General features: G+C 52.3%; 7 protein-coding genes across 7 annotated transcripts; 4 read left to right on the top strand and 3 right to left on the bottom strand.

Moving 5' to 3' along the window:
- Positions 1–4689: 4689 nt before the first annotated feature.
- Positions 4690–5436, bottom strand: PHYSODRAFT_254099 (necrosis inducing-like protein NPP1 type; the record flags this gene model as incomplete). Its single annotated transcript, XM_009538178.1, has 2 exons — positions 4690–5094; positions 5134–5436. 2 exons carry the CDS (start codon positions 5434–5436, stop codon positions 4690–4692), a joined length of 708 nt encoding a protein of 235 aa, XP_009536473.1.
- A 444-nt stretch (positions 5437–5880) lies between these two features.
- PHYSODRAFT_254192 (hypothetical protein) lies at positions 5881–6739 on the top strand (the record flags this gene model as incomplete). The annotated part of the gene is made up of 5 exons (XM_009538177.1): positions 5881–5904; positions 5974–6127; positions 6171–6280; positions 6315–6634; positions 6718–6739. The coding sequence occupies 5 exons, from the start codon at positions 5881–5883 to the stop codon at positions 6737–6739; spliced, it is 630 nt and encodes a 209-aa protein (XP_009536472.1).
- A 1592-nt stretch (positions 6740–8331) lies between these two features.
- Positions 8332–8776, top strand: PHYSODRAFT_254114 (hypothetical protein; the record flags this gene model as incomplete). Its single annotated transcript, XM_009538176.1, has 3 exons — positions 8332–8460; positions 8521–8592; positions 8657–8776. 3 exons carry the CDS (start codon positions 8332–8334, stop codon positions 8774–8776), a joined length of 321 nt encoding a protein of 106 aa, XP_009536471.1.
- Positions 8777–9595: 819 nt separating this feature from the next.
- PHYSODRAFT_526832 (necrosis inducing-like protein NPP1 type) lies at positions 9596–10345 on the top strand (the record flags this gene model as incomplete). The annotated part of the gene is made up of 1 exon (XM_009538175.1): positions 9596–10345. The coding sequence occupies one exon, from the start codon at positions 9596–9598 to the stop codon at positions 10343–10345; it is 750 nt and encodes a 249-aa protein (XP_009536470.1).
- Positions 10346–12072: 1727 nt separating this feature from the next.
- Positions 12073–12809, bottom strand: PHYSODRAFT_259736 (necrosis inducing-like protein NPP1 type; the record flags this gene model as incomplete). The annotated part of the gene is made up of 2 exons (XM_009538174.1): positions 12073–12448; positions 12490–12809. The coding sequence occupies 2 exons, from the start codon at positions 12807–12809 to the stop codon at positions 12073–12075; spliced, it is 696 nt and encodes a 231-aa protein (XP_009536469.1).
- A 657-nt stretch (positions 12810–13466) lies between these two features.
- Positions 13467–14119, top strand: PHYSODRAFT_288829 (hypothetical protein; the record flags this gene model as incomplete). The annotated part of the gene is made up of 2 exons (XM_009538173.1): positions 13467–13794; positions 13896–14119. The coding sequence occupies exons 1-2, from the start codon at positions 13713–13715 to the stop codon at positions 14117–14119; spliced, it is 306 nt and encodes a 101-aa protein (XP_009536468.1). The 5' UTR covers positions 13467–13712.
- A 2189-nt stretch (positions 14120–16308) lies between these two features.
- PHYSODRAFT_254112 (necrosis inducing-like protein NPP1 type) lies at positions 16309–17042 on the bottom strand (the record flags this gene model as incomplete). Its single annotated transcript, XM_009538172.1, has 2 exons — positions 16309–16529; positions 16589–17042. 2 exons carry the CDS (start codon positions 17040–17042, stop codon positions 16309–16311), a joined length of 675 nt encoding a protein of 224 aa, XP_009536467.1.
- Positions 17043–17462: the final 420 nt, after the last annotated feature.

Genomic DNA, 17462 nt, shown 5'->3' with positions numbered 1-17462 from the left:
GTTTGTCCAAGACGCTATTGCAGCTTCTGTTGATCGACAGAAGCTGAACGCAGACAATGTTGGCAGGGGCAACACAAATGAATTCAAGAAGGGTTCATTAGTCTTGTTAGCTACTCAAAACTTGCCTAAACATGCCGTTTCCGACTTCGGGGCAAGCAAGCTTGCTCCGCGCTTCATCGGGCCGTTCACTGTGCTGGCACGGCACGGCAACGCCTACACACTGGACATACCGTCTAGTATGCGCCTCCATCCGACGTTCTACGTCGGACGGCTGAAGCCATACCTGCAGTACGAGCTACCTAGCTCGGCTGAACTGAAGCAGAAGACTCGGCGGAAGCCGTCATCCTCTCCAGCGCGAAGTCGCGCTGGAGCAGCGGGTCGAGCTAATGGTCCAGCTCGGCCGGAACGATCGAGGCGGTCTGGGAGGCTGCCGCAACCTGAGGATACTTCAAAGCGCCGAACCCAGCGCTCTGGAACTACTCCACGACCGGAACTCGGTCGTGGGGAGACGCGAGATCAGGGTCAACACCAAGTTGACCACACACGGGGCGTGTTTCCACCACCGCCGCCGCCGATTCGTGATGCACACGGCTCAACTCGATGGATTGTTGAGCGGATTGTTGATCACAGTATCCCGAGAGCGAACAGGCAACCAGTTCGTTTTCGTATCCGTTGGAGAGGATTCCCTCCCAACCAAGATACATGGGAGCCGCGGAACGTCTTGCTCGAAGACGTCCCGGACATGGTGAGGGCGTACGAAGTCCACCATGCACTGCACACTGGAACGTAATGCGAGCGCTGCTGTTAACAGCAGCGCCCGAAGCCACTTCGAGGGCAGACATAGGTACCTGCCCCCGCGGCAGCGACGCGCTTCGCACGTTGCCGCGCATGCTACTCAGCAGCAGAGAGTTCTCCGCTGCTGCGCCAGCGGTCTTCAGCTTCGACGCGCTCGTTCCATTACGAGCGCGCTCTCTTCAACGTCACGCATTGACTACAGTCACTTGTTACTCTAACAGATGCGATGTCTGAAAGAGGTTTGAACACTTCCTCGACCTTGGTGTAAGGTACACCAATGACTACATACATTTACGACCACCACGACGGGTGGTCCATACACATTTAGGAATCCTATTGGCTGAAAGCAGCATCTTTTAGCCAATGAGTGACTTGCATGTTAGTAGAATTCTGCCAACCAGCCCTTGCCAGATTCCTAGTTTAGAATATTACATTTAGAGGAAGTCAGAAACATAAAACAAAAATAGCAGTTCTCATTTTAACCCAAAAACAATATTTGGATCGTTTATTTAGATTTATCTATACTCGGAGGCCCGAGTATAATTAACTCTAATTTAAACTAAGATACGCTTCCTCACATACACACGCACACGTGTAAGCTAAAGTAGTGAGCCAAAGTAGGTCCACTACAGTATCTGACAACGGCGATCCTAGCTAACCCTATATATGCTTCCCATCCCAGATTAGGGGGCATTTAATGACATTTTGAAGTAAAAACACCCACAGTGAAGGAGTTTAAAAAGGCTACACCCATATTCGCAAATGTTCTTAAAGTCATACCCAAGAGAGACACCACGGCCGATCGCAGGTCCCACATCCTCTGTTTAGCGACCGACCCTACCCCATTTCACTAACACAGAAAGAAAGAGGCCCGAAATCTCCGAGGTCCTTCAGAGCAAATACAAGTAACGCCAGGGGCGCCGAAAACGCTGCAATCAAGCTCGCCATAAAAGGGCTTCGCCAAAAATCCAGATAGATTACGGATAGAATACCCGGCGGATGTTCCAATACTCAAGCCCAGTGGAACAACGCGACCCTTCGTTGTTCCACTGGAAAATATTTTTGGACCAAGTCATTTTTGTTCCTAAACCTCGACTGAGTCCAGGAACTAAAGTTATCTAGTCTCTTCACTCGTCCCTTAAAGATTTTCGAGTCGAAGTCGGCGTTGGTCAAAGCATCCCGCGCTTCATCTGTAAGTTGCTCCCACGTGATGAGGTCCTGGAACTCCCCCCTCTTCTCCGTGAAGCGAAGTTTCGGTCTGGGGAAGGCCAACCCCAGGAACGAGTCGAGCATCACGCTGTCGCCGTCCATGTATTTCTCCTCCACCGGAGTTTGCGGCTTGAGGCGCCGGTTGTAATTCAACGACACGCCCAGCATGGTCGAGTTCTTGAGTGCTGGATCATCGATCCAGACGACAGCAACCTCCCAGAAGTGGCGGCGCTGGAACCTGCTGAATCGTCCTTTGGGCAGATACTACGCGTACATGATGACCCACTTGTCGTTGTACCAGTCTGAGCGCGCGTACACTTGCGAGCCCAAGCTGGAGCCCTCGCACTCGCCGTCCGAAAACCCGCTCCCTTTCAGACCCGCACTCAGAGCCGTTAGCTTGAACCGCAGGGTACGGGTGGCATCCGAAGGAAACGTGGAGTTGAGGCTTGTACTTGACTGCAGCTCGCTCAGACGCGGTCTTCGGCTTGGTTGAGGGAATGGCTCGACTTGGTTTATTTGTTTAATAACGGAGTGCTTTGTTTTTAGGTGGCTGGACTCTTGTGGACTTTGGCACGTACACCATCCACTACGAGAAGAAGCGCTACTCCAAGACCTTTGTGCCATGGGCGTACATGTTCGTACGCACCGATCATCACGTAGCATACGCTACGATGTTTAAGGTGGTAAGGTCGTTTGCATCTCGCTTTTTCGAGATTAACCTCGTGTTGTCGTTTGGCAGCCAAGATCGCAGTCAGTATATCGCTAGTGCATATCGAGAAGTCTGGCCCTCCATTCGGCTGTTAAACTGCTATCCCCATTTGGCTCGAAAGTGCGGTGCGGCCGATAAACTTCGTCTGTTAGCTGAAAAGGATTTCTACGAGGCCAGTGTGGCGATCAGTATCAAGCACATGAGTAAGGCTCGCTCGGAACACCAGTTCTTGGCGTTGGCAAAGCTTTTCCTGGCGCATTGGCGTGAGCACGGGGAGAAGGAATACGCGAGCTGGTTCAAGGACACGTAATTAGGCCCCACTTGGATGTTTTGGTACTACCAGGCAGCAATTCCCGGCGTTACTCCGTCTCAGAATGCACTCGAGTCCCACCACAAGACCATCAAGACCACGTGTGTGGCCTCACTGCGCTCCAGCACGGCTGTTTTTTTGAACGAAGGTATTCCAAGCATATTGTTTCACGAAGCCTCCCAGCCACTTCGACGAGATCTGTTCCACTTTAGTGAGGGTTTGCCATTCATTGCAATATTTGCTAACTGTCATTGGATACTAACATATTTGCAACTGATAACGCTTACAGGTCCTTTGTGCAGCGAGGCTGTCGCTAATGCTAAGCGATTACTGGACAACAAGAAGAACTACTACCTGCACAAAGCCCCTCGCTCTCGTGTTTTGTTTGGTGTGCTGTTCAACGCGACTAAGTTCGTCATCTCCAGCACGAATATCAACAGTGCAAGTATGAACAGAAGCCGAGCGCAGCGGTGAGTGGAGCAATTCACCGTCCTGGTGATATCAGACATACAGGTACCTGGACACGCTGACCGGCAAGCTACCCAAAGACATTTCCGTTCGAAATGTGGAGCTTTACTGCCTCTCTATCCACCACATGAAGCTACTGCACCAGGAGACTATCACGAACTTTGTCCCATCAGCGCGTGTTTCGGTTGAAGAGGTGCGAATTTGCTCGAATGATGACATGCCAACTCGTTCAACTGACGTTTTGATGCAGATTCAGGCTGTCCGACGCGCGCGATTGTGCGATGTTTGCCCAGACGGGGTGGCAGTGCTCTCATGCTCTCGCGGTTATGGTTCTGCAAAAGGAAATCAACGTGAGCAGACTTCTCACTGCGCTACCAACGCGAAAAACAAGTGGAGGTCAAAGGAAGCTGCCTTGCTAAAGGCAATGACGAGCACCAGTTCTCCGTCGATGTATTGATCAAGCGGTACTTAAGCAGCCCATGTACCCACTTCATTGGCACGTCATGCGGGATTTCGACATCAGGACCAAGGCTGGAGTGTCCAAACGCGAGAGCTTCTGTGGAACAGTTGTGTCGTGGGGGTGATAACGACGGTGTCTACTACTGGGCAGTCCAGTTCCCGAAACTCAAGAAAACTCTGAGACTTGAGTGCCAAGAGCTTGCTGAATGCACCCACGAAGCATACAAGCACGGTGTAGATGTAACTGGGCTCTCATCGGCCGAAGCTGCCGTTTAAATTTCAACGGTCCAAGTTTATACGTATCAATCGTATTAGTACCTGCCCAACTTGGCTTTACGCTCCAGTGCTTTTTCACCTTGCTGAACCGCCTCTCTGCTTTTTTCTGCGTCCTTGACGAACCACCAAAAAAACTTGATAATAAGCCCGTCCCCTCTTGAACCGCGGGGTACGGGTGACATCCGAAGGAAACGTGGCGTTGGGCCCTGGATTTGGCCGTGGCTTGCTTAGACGCCGTCCTTGGAAGGAGCGGTTCAACGGCCGTGGTTGAGGTAACATCACAGACTGGACAGCCACAAGTGACTCATGGGAAATCGCCGCTGGAAGGTTAGGTTTGTCCCTACGGGTGACTTACTAAATCACCACAATATGAAGTTGACGGGTAGGCAGGTTTTGCTCCCCTTCCTCAGCGTTTAAAAAGGAAATCCTGCTCGTGTGAGTACGTCATAGAGTACACGCTGGGTTAAGACACCCAAGCCTTCTCGAGGTTCACCGTGAACTCGCCGTCAATAAAGGGGACATCCAAGTCGTTACGCTCCTGCCAGTGGTCATCGAAGTCGGCTTCGGTCAGGGTTATGCGAGCCTCTTCCGTCATTTGTTCCCACGTGACCAGGTCCTGGAACTCGCCCTTGTCCTTCGTCAGTTGCAGCCCCGTCTTGCGATGCCACGTGCGCTTGTAGTAGTCGAGCTTCAAGCTCGAGCCGTCGAGGAACTTCGCGTCAGGAGGAACCCGTTGCTCGTTCCCACCCTCAGTACGCACACAGACTCCGAGGATCGCGGGGTTGATAGCCTCGGGGTTGTCGATCCAGATCACCATATAGAGCCAGCCACAAGTGGCGATGGCTGAAACTTGCTCTCTTCTCTCATACTTTAGGGAAGTACCAGGCGTACATGATCGCTCTCTTACCCTCGTACCAGGCCGAGCCGAGTACACTTGCGAGCCCAAACCGGAGCCCTGATACTTCCCGTCAGGCTTACCACCCCACTTCAGACCATCACTGACTGCTCCGTCGGCTTGAACGGCGGGGTAAGGATGGCAACCGTAGGAGATCTGCAGCTGCGGCTTGAACTTGATCGCGGCCTTCTCAGAAGCGTTGGCGGCCTCGACCTGAGCGAACGGGTGGACTTGGTCGTGGTTGATCCAGTTGACCTTGGCTTGGGCGGTGGTGAAGCAAGCCACAGCAGCGAGGAGGAGGGCACGGAACTGCATCGCTTCGACCGAGACTCTCGGTCCGAGAGGAAGGTGACTTGTGTTTCTGCATATTGCAAACATCTTCAGCATAACCTGGCGCAGACAAGAATATGGAAAGCGATACAAAAAGATCTACTACGCTGGTCAACCAGCAGTGTGAAGAAAAACCGTCTACCTACAGCGATATGGTGGAGCTACTCAATGAGTGGATGGTCAACTTATGCTACAGAATCTACTTGTAAGTTAACCCCACCAGTATAATGAAGAAATATAAGTGCGTAATATTTTGCTGCACAAAGCAAAATAGATTCCTTTCATCTGGAAGCTCATGCGGGTAGGGCGCACAATGCGGCCGCACGAGCGATCTCAACCGATGCGGCCGCATCGGTTGAGACTGAAAATGCGGCCGCATTTGCGCCCTACCCGCCTTTGTTACCGGCCACTTCAAACTCAGAACAATACATGTACCAAGAGCAGCAGCGCGAAGTATGGTTTTATGTAAAGTTGGTGTGATCTCTTTTTTCATTTTGTGCATACCGTTGGTCGCCGAGTCAGATTCAGGCGGAGACTCCAGCGAAACTTCTTCCTCGGCTTGAGTACTTCTCGAACTACGAGTACTTCTCCATCTACGAGTTTTTCTCCAGCTTTGGCCCCTCCTCGGGCTCCTCCAACGTCGTAGACTTTCGTGGCACCAAGGACGCCCCTGAGCGTCAGTATCCTACGCGCGCTAGCTTGCCGACAACCCGCCAGAGCCGCCCTCGGCCTAGCAGGCCAGCAAGAAGCTCGCTTCACGGCGTTCGACACAGGCAAGGCCAGCTCGCTGCCCTCGCGGGGCAAGATTCCCGCAGTAGCGCAGCTACGGGTACAACTCGTCCATGCCGCTTGTGCAACACAAGATCCACGGCTGTCCGCTCATGACGGCCGACAGCAGCAGCGGCGGCGTGGCCATGGACTCCATCGAAGCCATCGACGTGGGCCCCGAGCGCCCGCTGACGCCCAAGACCCTGGCCGCGAGGACGCCGACAGCAGCAGCAGCGGCGTGGACGTCGACTCCAGCGAAGCCAGCGACGTGGCCTCCGAGCGCTCCGCGTGGTTTGCCTGAGCTCGCGGCCGCCACGGCCCCGACCCGGAGCGACAACTACGGCTACTACACGCCCAGCTGCACGTCCATCTTGATCCCCATGCACAGTTGCGACGGAAGTTGCAGCTTCATAAGGTGTCTCAGTCCTGCAGCATCACATACAAGCTCACGATCTCGCGCTATTAGTAAATTTCAATCGAATCGACTTCTTTGCCTAGAACAAGACCGAACAATAGTTAAATGAATCAATGCAACATTATGTAGTTTAGGTTTCGTCACCCTCAGTGTGTCTCTGCATCATCCTCGACGTCGAAATGGTTCTGGGCTTGTGAAGTGCCAAACTGTTGAAAGGCTGATAGCCACGTTAGTATCACACACACTAATTCAGTGTTCGACTTGACGTACCTGGAGCATCGGATGCATCTGAAAGCTCTGCCAAAGAAGTTTTCTGGCCGCGCAAACCTGGTACATGTAGTGTTTTCTCCTGCGGAAAGCGCATGTCGTTGTAATTTGGAAATGGACGTCGATATGGTGTCAGCATTGGACGCAATTGCTAGTAAAAGTGCTCGTTTTGTGTCGACGTAGTGCACGTTTTGGCACCTATGCACACGAATCTGCGCCAAAACCCAGCTACGACCAGGTTGTTGTGGTTGTCCACGTTTTTCACCTGGTTTTATCGCGGTTTTTGTAAAACCATTAAAAACCAAAAACCAAGAACCAGCCAACACTGCTAAGGACCGTAGGGGCAAATGAGTGATCGGCTACGCGTTCATACTTCCGGTTTCCCTGGGAAACCCCCGAAGAAATGCAAGATTTGCCCAATTCAAACATTAGTACTAAGCGAGTGTACTGTTTCATGCCTTAAGCCAGCTGGGAACGTAGTACGTTCAACGTACTAAGGCTTTGGATTCGCATGAATACTGTTGACAAGGTGTGACGGACCCTGCACATTGTCAACGAACCCACAAACCCGTGGAGCCAGCAGAACGAGCATGGACGACTCATGGTAGAAGGTCGAGACTTATAATACAGACATCTTAGCACTGCTAAGTACGTGTAGCTCGATATGTTAGGTGTTCTGAGCCATGACGTCTATTATAGAGTTATTATAGAACTTCTGACCCTCATCGTCATTGATCATGAAGTATTCTATTGTTTTCGGAACTCAACACTATGATACCGATGGCGCTAATGCTCCGCAACGGGGGGCCCTGCTACTGTACATTATATTACGGCGACCTCTAAGGACCACCGTGGCAACCTGCACTGAACTAGGTTTAAGTGGATGCACAGGTCGCTTGGCTGTTGGAGTACTGGTACGAATAATTTCATCGCGGCAATTCTGATAAGATGAAAACTTATTTTCTTTATACATGTAATGCATGTACCATTGCTGTACTTGAAGTGAGGTCAACCCGACGAATAGGTTGAATACACAACATACAGTGAAAGCGCCAGAAACTCTGTAATTCATACATCAGTTTATTAACCAAGTCGCGTGTTTGAAGATTATTTAGCCCACTTTATTACATTAGTTTGCCAAGTGGACCCGCGCCTGGAGCGAGCGAGCCCTTGCTGCAAATACAGTGCGATTCCTGCAACGTGTAGTACGTACCTTAAAAAGTGTTGATAGTGTTTGTCCGAGTCATCCTCATCCTCTTTCACTTGCAGTTACACTACATGTACGAAACGTAGAGGTTGCCGTAGTCGCCCTTTGAGCCTGCTGTGATGTATTAAAATGTAACCCCCCGCCCCATCCGCGCCATCCACACACCCTCCGTAAGCAAATGAAATGTAGTAAGCGAATGGGGTTTTAGCGGACGTCGGCAGACATGAAGGACAAGCGCTCAGTGGTCGACAAGAACCCGATGATGGACGAGCTCTCGCTGACGGACAACTTGCTGACGGACGAGCACTCGTTGGTGAACAACTACGCGCTGGTGGGCAACTACCCGATGGTGGTCAACTACCCGCTGTCGGACAGCTAGTCGTTGATGGACGAGTACTGACCGGTGGACAAGAACTCACCGGTGGACAAGCACTCGTCGGTGGACAAGGTGAACAAGTACTTGGTGGCGGCGGACCAGTACACGGTGACGGACTACGAGGACGGTAACTTCAACTACGCGTACACCAACTACACACAACTGGATCCAGCGGATCTGGATCCAGGCGACTGCTCAGTCTTGGATTTACTCGGTGTTGCTCTCGGACGAAGGCCGGAAGCAGAACAAGGACGCGGTGACGAAGCAGCAGACTCAGCCAATGTCCAAGTAGAAGCAATCGCTAATAAAAGTTGGGGCTGCGCGAGTGGCTCCGGCGCAGGGACGTCAGTTGAGTCCCTGTTGCCAGTGGTTGTTGACCTCTTTGTGCGTATGTATAGAGGACGACGCCTGTTGCTATACGACCATGAACGAGTACCGAAGCAAGTACTGCGCACGAAACAAGCAGCCGCTTTCTATGTAAACATGTACAGGCGTCCCCGGGCTAGTCCCGGCTGTATATTTTAATGTATCTCGCACAGGAAGTACAACAAGCTCTCAAGATTTGCGCGCTACGTCTGCAAACTTATTGATTTAGATTAGTGTACAGCGATACCTACTGCGACAAGTGGCACGTTGCGGGAATACCTCCACCGTATTCTTGAGCTAAGCTTGTAGTAAGTCAGTACATACTCATTTATGTTCAGACCGCGTGAATCTTGTTGATTCGCAAACATCAAAAGTACCACTGTGGCGAATAGGCCGGGGACGCCTGTACATGTACAGTAGGGGTACATACTGTATGTACAGTACATGTATCATCTCACTTTGTCTGTTGATTCAGAGTGTTCATGTGATTCCAAAGCTTTGGAGCGTTCCCAGCTGGCTAGGGACAAGATAGGATACTAAAGTTTGTATTAAAGCAAATCTTGCCTTTCTTCGGGCATTTCCCATGGAAACTGGAACTAATCACGAACCCCTGACCAATAACTACTACTAAGTACATGTATACCCGCACTTAATAAGCCTGACTCGTAGGTAGCCACCGCCAATCAAGCGCTCACTCTTCAATCTTCCGCGTTGGGCTCAAGACAACTACCTCTCGGTCGAAGCGATGCAGTTCCGTGCCCTCTTCCTCGCCGCGGTTGGCTGTTTCGCTGCGGTTCAAGCCGAAGTCAACTGGATCAACCACGATCAAGTCCACCCGTTCGCTCAGGTTGAGCCTGTCAACGCCTCCGATAAGGCTGCGATCAAGTTCAAGCCGAAGCTGCAGATCTCCTACGGCTGTCATCCTTACCCCGCAGTCCAAGCCGACGGAGCTGTCAGTGATGGTCTGAAGTGGGCCGGCAAGGCCGACGGGAAGTGTAAGGGCTCTGGCCTGGGCTCGCAGGTGTACTCGCGTTCGGCTTGGTTCGAGGGCAAGTTTGCCATCATGTACGCCTGGTACTTTCCCAAAGGTTTCGAGCAGAGGGGAAAAATCAACTACAGCCACCGTCACCTGTGGCTCTATTTGGTCCTGTGGATCGACAACCCTGAGAACGAGAACCCAGCGATCCTTGGCGTGTGGCTACGCACAGCTGGCGGAAACGAGCGCCGCACTCCTCCGGACGCGAAGTTCCTCGACGGTTCGAGCCTGAAGGTCGACTACTACAAGAGCTCGTGGCATGGCAAGACGGGGATCCAGCTAACGGAGAACCCGGGCGAGTTCCAGGACCTCATCACTTGGGAACAAATGACGGAGGAGGCTCGCATAGCCCTGACCGAAGCCGACTTTGATGGTCACTGGCAGGAGCGGAAGGACTTGGACGTCCCGTTCATCGACGGTGAGTTCACGGTGAACCTCAAGAAGGCCTGGGTGTTTTAGTCTAGCGGACGGTACCCATAGGCTCTTACACTAGTAGGAATTTCCTAGTAAACGAGGTAATAATGCACCTTGCAGGACTCGCACTATTCGTAGTAGGACTTATTTATCTGTAGGCGTGTTCTTTTTGGCTAAAATGATGTGATAAATGTTGGCGATAACTTCTGTCGGATGCATTTGTTGTACCGTACATGCATCGGACAGAAGTTTTCGATAGTTGGGTACATATACCCATAATCTGGTACATGGTACCACATTATTGGGACCCAATTATCAATCGTGCGTTTGCAGTCCGGGGGAGGCGATGGATCTCATATTGCACCCGAGCACTTGCTTGGAGACGCCACGAGCTCGACCAGCCTTGATATATAATATACTAAGTAATAATAAAATGGCGTTTTTTACAGTTCGTTGTCAACGATTCTAGCCAAGCCATTTATTTTACCTGAAAAGTACGCAATACGTGTCAGGCTAACGAAAAGGGAAAGCTGCATTTTTACCAGAATCGCCGTTGACATTCTTGGTGCCACCCCTGCAATATCCTTATTCGAACGGCCAAGCGTCCTTGAGTCGAGCATAGAAGACATCGTCCTTCAAGGGCATTCGCTTCACTCGTCCCTCAAAGATTTTCGAGTCGAAGTCGGCGTTGGTCAAAGCATCCCGCGCTTCATCTGTAAGTTGCTCCCACGTGATGAGGTCCTGGAACTCCCCCCTCTTCTCCGTGAAGCGAAGTTTCGGTCTGTGGAAGGCCAACCCCAGGAACGAGTCGAGCATCACGCTGTCGCCGTCCATGTATTTCTCCTCCACCGGGTTGCGGCTTGAGGTGCCGGTTGTAATTCAACGACACGCCCAGCATGATCGAGTTCTTGAGTGCTGGATCATCGATCCAGACGACAGCAACCTCCCAGAAGTGGCGACGCTGGAACCTGCTGAACCGCCCCTTGGGTAGGTACCACGCGTACATGATGGCCCACTTGTCGTTGTACCAGTCCGAGCGCGCGTACACTTGCGAGCCCAAGCTGGAGCCCTTGCACTCGCCGTCCGAAAACCCGCTCCCTTTCAGACCCGCACTCACAGAGCCGTTAGCTTGAACCGCAGGGTACGGGTGGCATCCGAAGGAAACGTGGAGTTGAGGCTTGTACTTGACTGCAGCTCGCTCAGACGCGGTCTTCGGCTTGGTTGAGGGAATGGCTCGACTTGGTCGTGGTTGATGTAGCTCCTCTGAGCCTGGACAGCAACCAATGAAGCGAGAGCGACTAGAACGAAGGCTTTCAAGTTCATCGTTACGACTGGTTGCATTGGGCTCAAAGAGGAAGATTGAAGAGTGAGAGCTTGGCGGCTATTCTATGGCTGGGAAGTTTACAGATTCAAGTTTTATTCAGCGTTAGCGATCAACTTTGCGTGATGAGTTCCGGTTTACTTCATGAGAAACCGCTGCGGAAAGGCAAGATTTGCCATGACACCTGTCGATGCGTTACGAGTGCTGTAGCCGCAATATGAAGGTGATGCATAAGGTTACTGTACAGTACCTGGTATCGACTTCGTTGGTTTGATGCACTCGATCCATGGATAACAATAACTACGGTACTGCTCGTCGGTTTTTGTTGTGTTGACACCTTACTTTGACAGTTTATATTCCGTCTTCGTCGTATTGGTGGGGGGCCTAGCTTGTATTCCTTTTGTAAGTACCTTAGGAACGATTCCAACCTACATTCTTTAGACACGCTGGATTAAAAGATCCAGGCCTTCTCAAGGTTCACCGTGAACTCACCGTCGATGAACGGGACGTCCAAGTCCTTCCGCTCCTGCCAGTGGCCATCAAAGTTAGCTTCGGTCAGGGCAATGCGAGCCTCCTCCGTCATTTGTTCCCAAGTGACCAGGTCCTGGAACTCGCCCGGGTTCTCCGTTAGCTGGATCCCCGTCTTGCCATGCCACGAGCTCTTGTAGTATTCGACTTTCAGGCTCGAACCGTCGATGAACTTCGCGTCCGGGGGAACCCGCTGCTCATTTCCACCCGCGGTACGCAGCCACACTCCGAGAATGGCTGGGTTCGCGGCCTCAGGGTTGTCGATCCACAGCACCAAATAAAGCCACAGGTGACGGTGGCTGTAAGACGTAAAAAACCTTTGGGAAAGTACCAGGCGTACATGATGGCCCACTTACCCTGGTACCAGTCCGAGCGAGAGTACACCTGCGAGCCCAAACCGGAACCTTTACATTTTCCATCGGGCTTGCCGCCCCACTTCAGGCCGTCACTGACAGCTCCGTCGGCTTGGACTGCGGGGTAAGGATGACAGCCGTAGGAGATCTGCAGCTTCGGCTTGAACTTGATCGCAGCCTTATCGGAGGCGTTGACAGGCTCAACCTGAGCGAACGGGTGGACTTGATCGTGGTTGATCCAGTTGACTTCGGCTTGAACCGCAGCGAAACAGCCAACCGCGGCGAGGAAGAGAGCACGGAACTGCATCGTTTCGACCGAGAGGAGGTTGACTTGAGCCCAACGCGGAAGATTGAGTGAGCTCTTTTACTGGCTGTGGCAAAGGAGTACGCATACGTACAGACACCGACGGAGAAACCAGGGCCTAAGAGCATCTCCAACGGTAGTGCAATATACACAAAAATGACCGAAAATGCGCAAGTGCAAAAAAATCGATCTCCAATGGTGTAGTGATAGGGGCACAGAAATACAGTGGAGTAACATTTGAAAAGTGATTGTGCACTAGGGAAGCCTCGTAGGGAATAAAGCCCGGTTTCCCCCTACGAATCGGCCCGTAATGCACACGTAGTGCACAACGAAAATGGGTAATTCCCAAAATACGGAGTGCTGGGGAAACTTTTGACATTTTCAACCTTTTGCGACCAAACACGGAGTTGTGGGAAAACTTATTCCCAAGGTATCCTAGCAGTGGAGATACGACGCAGAGCGTTGGCAGGGCGAAGCGAAAAATGACCTGCACCAAGTGTAACCGGCAAGGACACAACAAGCGCACATGCGGTAAGTAGGCGTAGGCCGTCCGAGGAATGCAAACAAATCGAGTTCTCGGATAATACATTGCATATCAATTAGCCGTCATAATGCATCTCGTATTACACCCAACTACTCATGTGCAGTGGCGACTCGGCCGTGCCATCGATGTACCACAGCTCGGCCACGGGCGTCCCGCGCTTCACGCGCTTGATGTACAGCAGCTTGACCGTGCCCTTGGTCTTCGGTAGCTCGTCCACGGGGGCCATGGTCTTCGGGTCCAGCAGCTCGGCCACGGTCGTCGGGTCCTACACGCCCTTGGTATTCGGCAGCTCGTCCATGGTCTTCGGGTCCAGCACGTCCTTGGTCTCCAGCAGCTCGCCTTCGGTGTCCAGCGTGCCTATAATGGCCACGGAAGTCGTCTTCACCACGCCCTTTGTCTCCTGCAGCCACCAGCGTCTTGGTGGCCAGCAGCTCGCCCAGGGAGGCCACGGTCGGCGAGTCCAGCGAGATCAGCAGCTCGCCCACGGTCGTCGGGCGCTGGTGGCCAGCAGCGAGCCATTGGTGGCCAGTAGCTCGCCCAGGGAGGCCACGGTTGGCGAGTCCAGCGAGTCCCTGGTGTCAGTGTCAGGGCCGAGGTTCGAGCGCACCACGCCCTCCTACTGCATCAGCACGGTCGTGAACAGCAAGGCACCGGAGGGTGTGCCGTCCATGATGGCGGCGACTGCCAGCGTCTTCTCCAGCGGCGCGTCCGGAGCGGCGTGCACCCTCTGGTGTTTTCTGCAGTGAAGGCTACCTCTACGATTCTATAGGCTGGTCTTGGGAATAAGTTTTCCCACAACTCCGTGTTTGGTCGCAAAAGGTTGAAAAGGTCATAAGTTCCCCCAGCACTCCGTATTTTGGGAATTACCCCAACGAAAATATTCTCGTGCGAGCGCCTACTGCGTCGACGGATGCTGGAAACAGGTACACATGCTCCTACAGAACGTATATAGGATCTGGTAAGGTATACAGCGGAATTTCTTCCTTGGTAAGGCGCTTGCAACACTCTCACGGTTGCTATAGTCTCAAGACAAAGTGGCAGTGTACTCCAAACCCATATTTGCAAACAGGGGGAGGTCTCATCGTCGTGCAGGTCATCAAGCAGGTTCTCGCAATAGTAGGATGACACCTCTACTATGAGGAAAAAGCAGCTGCATTGACTGTTCTGGGGCAACTCTTCCGCTTTCACTATGCATTTCTGCAATACCGTTGGGGAAGCGAAAACAAATGCAAGCAATTTCATGCATGTTCGTCCTGTTTTTACGTAGTGTCCAGCCGTTTATCATTTTTGCACTATGCACTACCGTTGGAGATGCTCTAAGAGCATCTAAGAGCATCTCCAACGGAAGGACCTGCACGATATTTGCAAAATTGCAAAAAAAATCATCCCCAACGGGGAAGTGATAGGGGTTCAGAAGTAGTGCTGAAGTAACGGCAGGACTTACGTACACAGTCTATTTTCGGTGATATCTTGGAGTATGTATATGCAGCCCATCACCCCACAATGTGACGACCTTCCCGCAGGACGGATGTCATCCGCGGGAAATGGCTTTTCTCCGCTGCGCTCCGCAAAGGCAGTCGCTGCGCTCCTGCGATAAAAAGATTATCTCACCTGGTGAGAACAGTGCTCGGCTCGCTGGAATGCTCGTCGCTGGGCCCGCCTCCGCAAATTCCGCGCGGCCCTGCTACGCGGGCATCCCGCGCGGGTTTGCTGCGGCTACGCTGTTATGAATCGGCTCCGGTTGCAGCCGTTAGCGCACACGGTGGTGCGTTGGCGCACTGGAGGGGGCGTCGCAGGAGCGACGGTGTGGACACCGCCCTGGAAGAAGCCGAAGGAAGGAGAGACAAGGTCCTGGGAGGAGGACAGCAGGGGATAGGAGTTGAAGTGCAACGAGTGGTTGGGAGCTCTGGAGACGCTGCCCAACGTGCATGTGTAGCAGTAGGAGTAGGAGCTCAGTCTAATATCTACCAAGTGCGTGTCAAGTCGTGCGGGTGTTCGCCTCCTCAGTCTTCCTTGAGGTCGTGGCCTCACTGCGTGGAGCGAACCGACCCAGAGCAGAACATACGCTCCTCGCAACCGCGAGCCTCCGTTGGTCCTCGTCTATATCACATTCACCCCCCCTCGACCCTCATAAAAAAGACTGTGTACGTAAGCACTCTCCTGAAGTAAAACGTTGAAATCGATAGTGCAATTCCCGGATGGCGTAGTGATTATCGGCCTGCTATTCACTACGACCTGCCAGCTATTGCACGCAAAGTGCAAGGCGAGAATACGCATTTATAGACGCCTTCAGCGCGTGCACTCGTCCGAAAGAGGTACACAACGCTCTCACAATACATCTACTACTAGTTTCATAGGTACACCGGATGAATAGAAGCTCCCGGGCTTACCGGCAGTTGCTACAGTATGTAGGGCAAATGACTTGCTGTCCCCAATGCATGCTGCAAACAACGGCGGGCCGTTATCGACCTGAAGTGATCTATAGTTGCCTAGTGCTGCCTATTGTGGTGCCTTTGCCGCGGATAACTTAAGCTACGCTATCCTTTATCGGCCATTGCGGAGGGAGGGCTACTCGCTTTTACTACGCAATTTTGCAATACCGTTGGGGAAGCTGAAGTATTGTAAAAAATTCAAGCGTGTTCGTCTCGTTTATGTTGCTAATCGGCCACTCACTTTGCCTTTTGCAATTTGCACTACCGTTGGAGATGCTCTAAGTGATCAGCGTCGCGTAATTAGTTCCAGTTTCCTTGGGATATCCCCGGTGAAAGGCAAGATCTGCCCCAATACAAACACTAGTCCTCTGTTTCAGACTTCTAGCCAGCTGGGAACCGTCTAAAGCTTTGGAATCGCATCGACAGACAAGTCGGGACGGTAATAATCTATAAAACTCCATCGCTTTCGCAAAACATGGCTCCTAATGTCTACTAGTCTTCGCTACAGTACGGTCATCTAAAACGGTCAGGCCTTCTTGAGCTTGTCAGTGAACACTCCGTCCTTGAAGGGAACCTTCGTGTTCTTTCGCTTGAAGAGGTGCTTGTCAAAGTTGGCTTCACTCAGAGCGGTGCGTGCTTCCTCGGTCATTTGATCCCATGTGATCAGATCCTGCGACTCGCCCTTGTCCGTCGTCAGCTTCAGCAGCATCTTGCTCGCCCAAAAGCCCCTGCTAGCGTCGAGTTTCACTCTCGACCCGTTCACGAACTTTGACTTGGAGGAGAGTATTTCTTGTATCCGATAGTACCAGGCGTTGAGACAGCGAGAATCGTCGAGTTATCGAGCGCCGGGTTGTCGATCCAGACCACGGCATGCAGCCACAAGTGGCGGTGGCTGACTGTGGACGCCCCCTGCCAGCCCTTGGGGAAGTACCAGGCGTACATCATGGCCCACTTGTCCTTGTACCAGTCCGAGCGCGAGTACACCTGCGAGCCTAAAGCTGATCCTTCGCAGTCGCCATCGTTCTTGCCAGTCCATTTCAGGCTCGCACTGACCGATCCATTGGCCGAAACTGCAGGATACGGCTCACATCCGTAGGAAACCTCGAGAAAGGGCTTGAACTTGACTGCGGCTGTCTCCGAGTCGGTCGCAGGCTCGGGCTGCGCGAACGGCTGCACTTGGTCGTGGTTGATCCAGGTCACCTCGGCCTGGATGGTGGCGAAGCAGGACACAGCAGCGAGAAGCAGTGCACGCAGGTTCATGAGTTTTTCGGGTGTGAGTCGGGTGGTTGCGAAGTGATCTCTCCAGTTTGCTGTTCGACTGGAGGTTGCGATGACAGCCGAGGAAGGCGTGTCCTTGCCAAGCAGAAAGAAGACTGTAGAACGTCGAGCTTTTTTCGTCAACAGTGCACACGTTCGCTTATTTTAGGCCTTTTTAGGCTTATTTTTACGATGTAGCCATCCTGCTGTGACAAAACTAGAGTTGTTTTTAGAGGGAAAAAGTGATATTAACGTTAATATCAGTTAATCACAAAATTGCGCGCAGTTATTAATAATTAAAAGGCAAGATTTGGCTGAACCCATTTGAGGCAGCTATTCTGTATTTACAGCCATGCATTCAATTCTCAAAGGAGGACTCTATCAGGCCGACGAAGTACTCCGCGCAAGCGTAAGCCCCGCGAG

The sequence above is a fragment of the Phytophthora sojae genome, assembly GCF_000149755.1.
Source record: "Phytophthora sojae unplaced genomic scaffold PHYSOscaffold_11, whole genome shotgun sequence".
NCBI lineage: Eukaryota > Oomycota > Peronosporomycetes > Peronosporales > Peronosporaceae > Phytophthora > Phytophthora sojae.
Note: the sequence above shows the minus strand (reverse complement) of the source record. Positions and strands in the feature narration are given on the sequence as shown.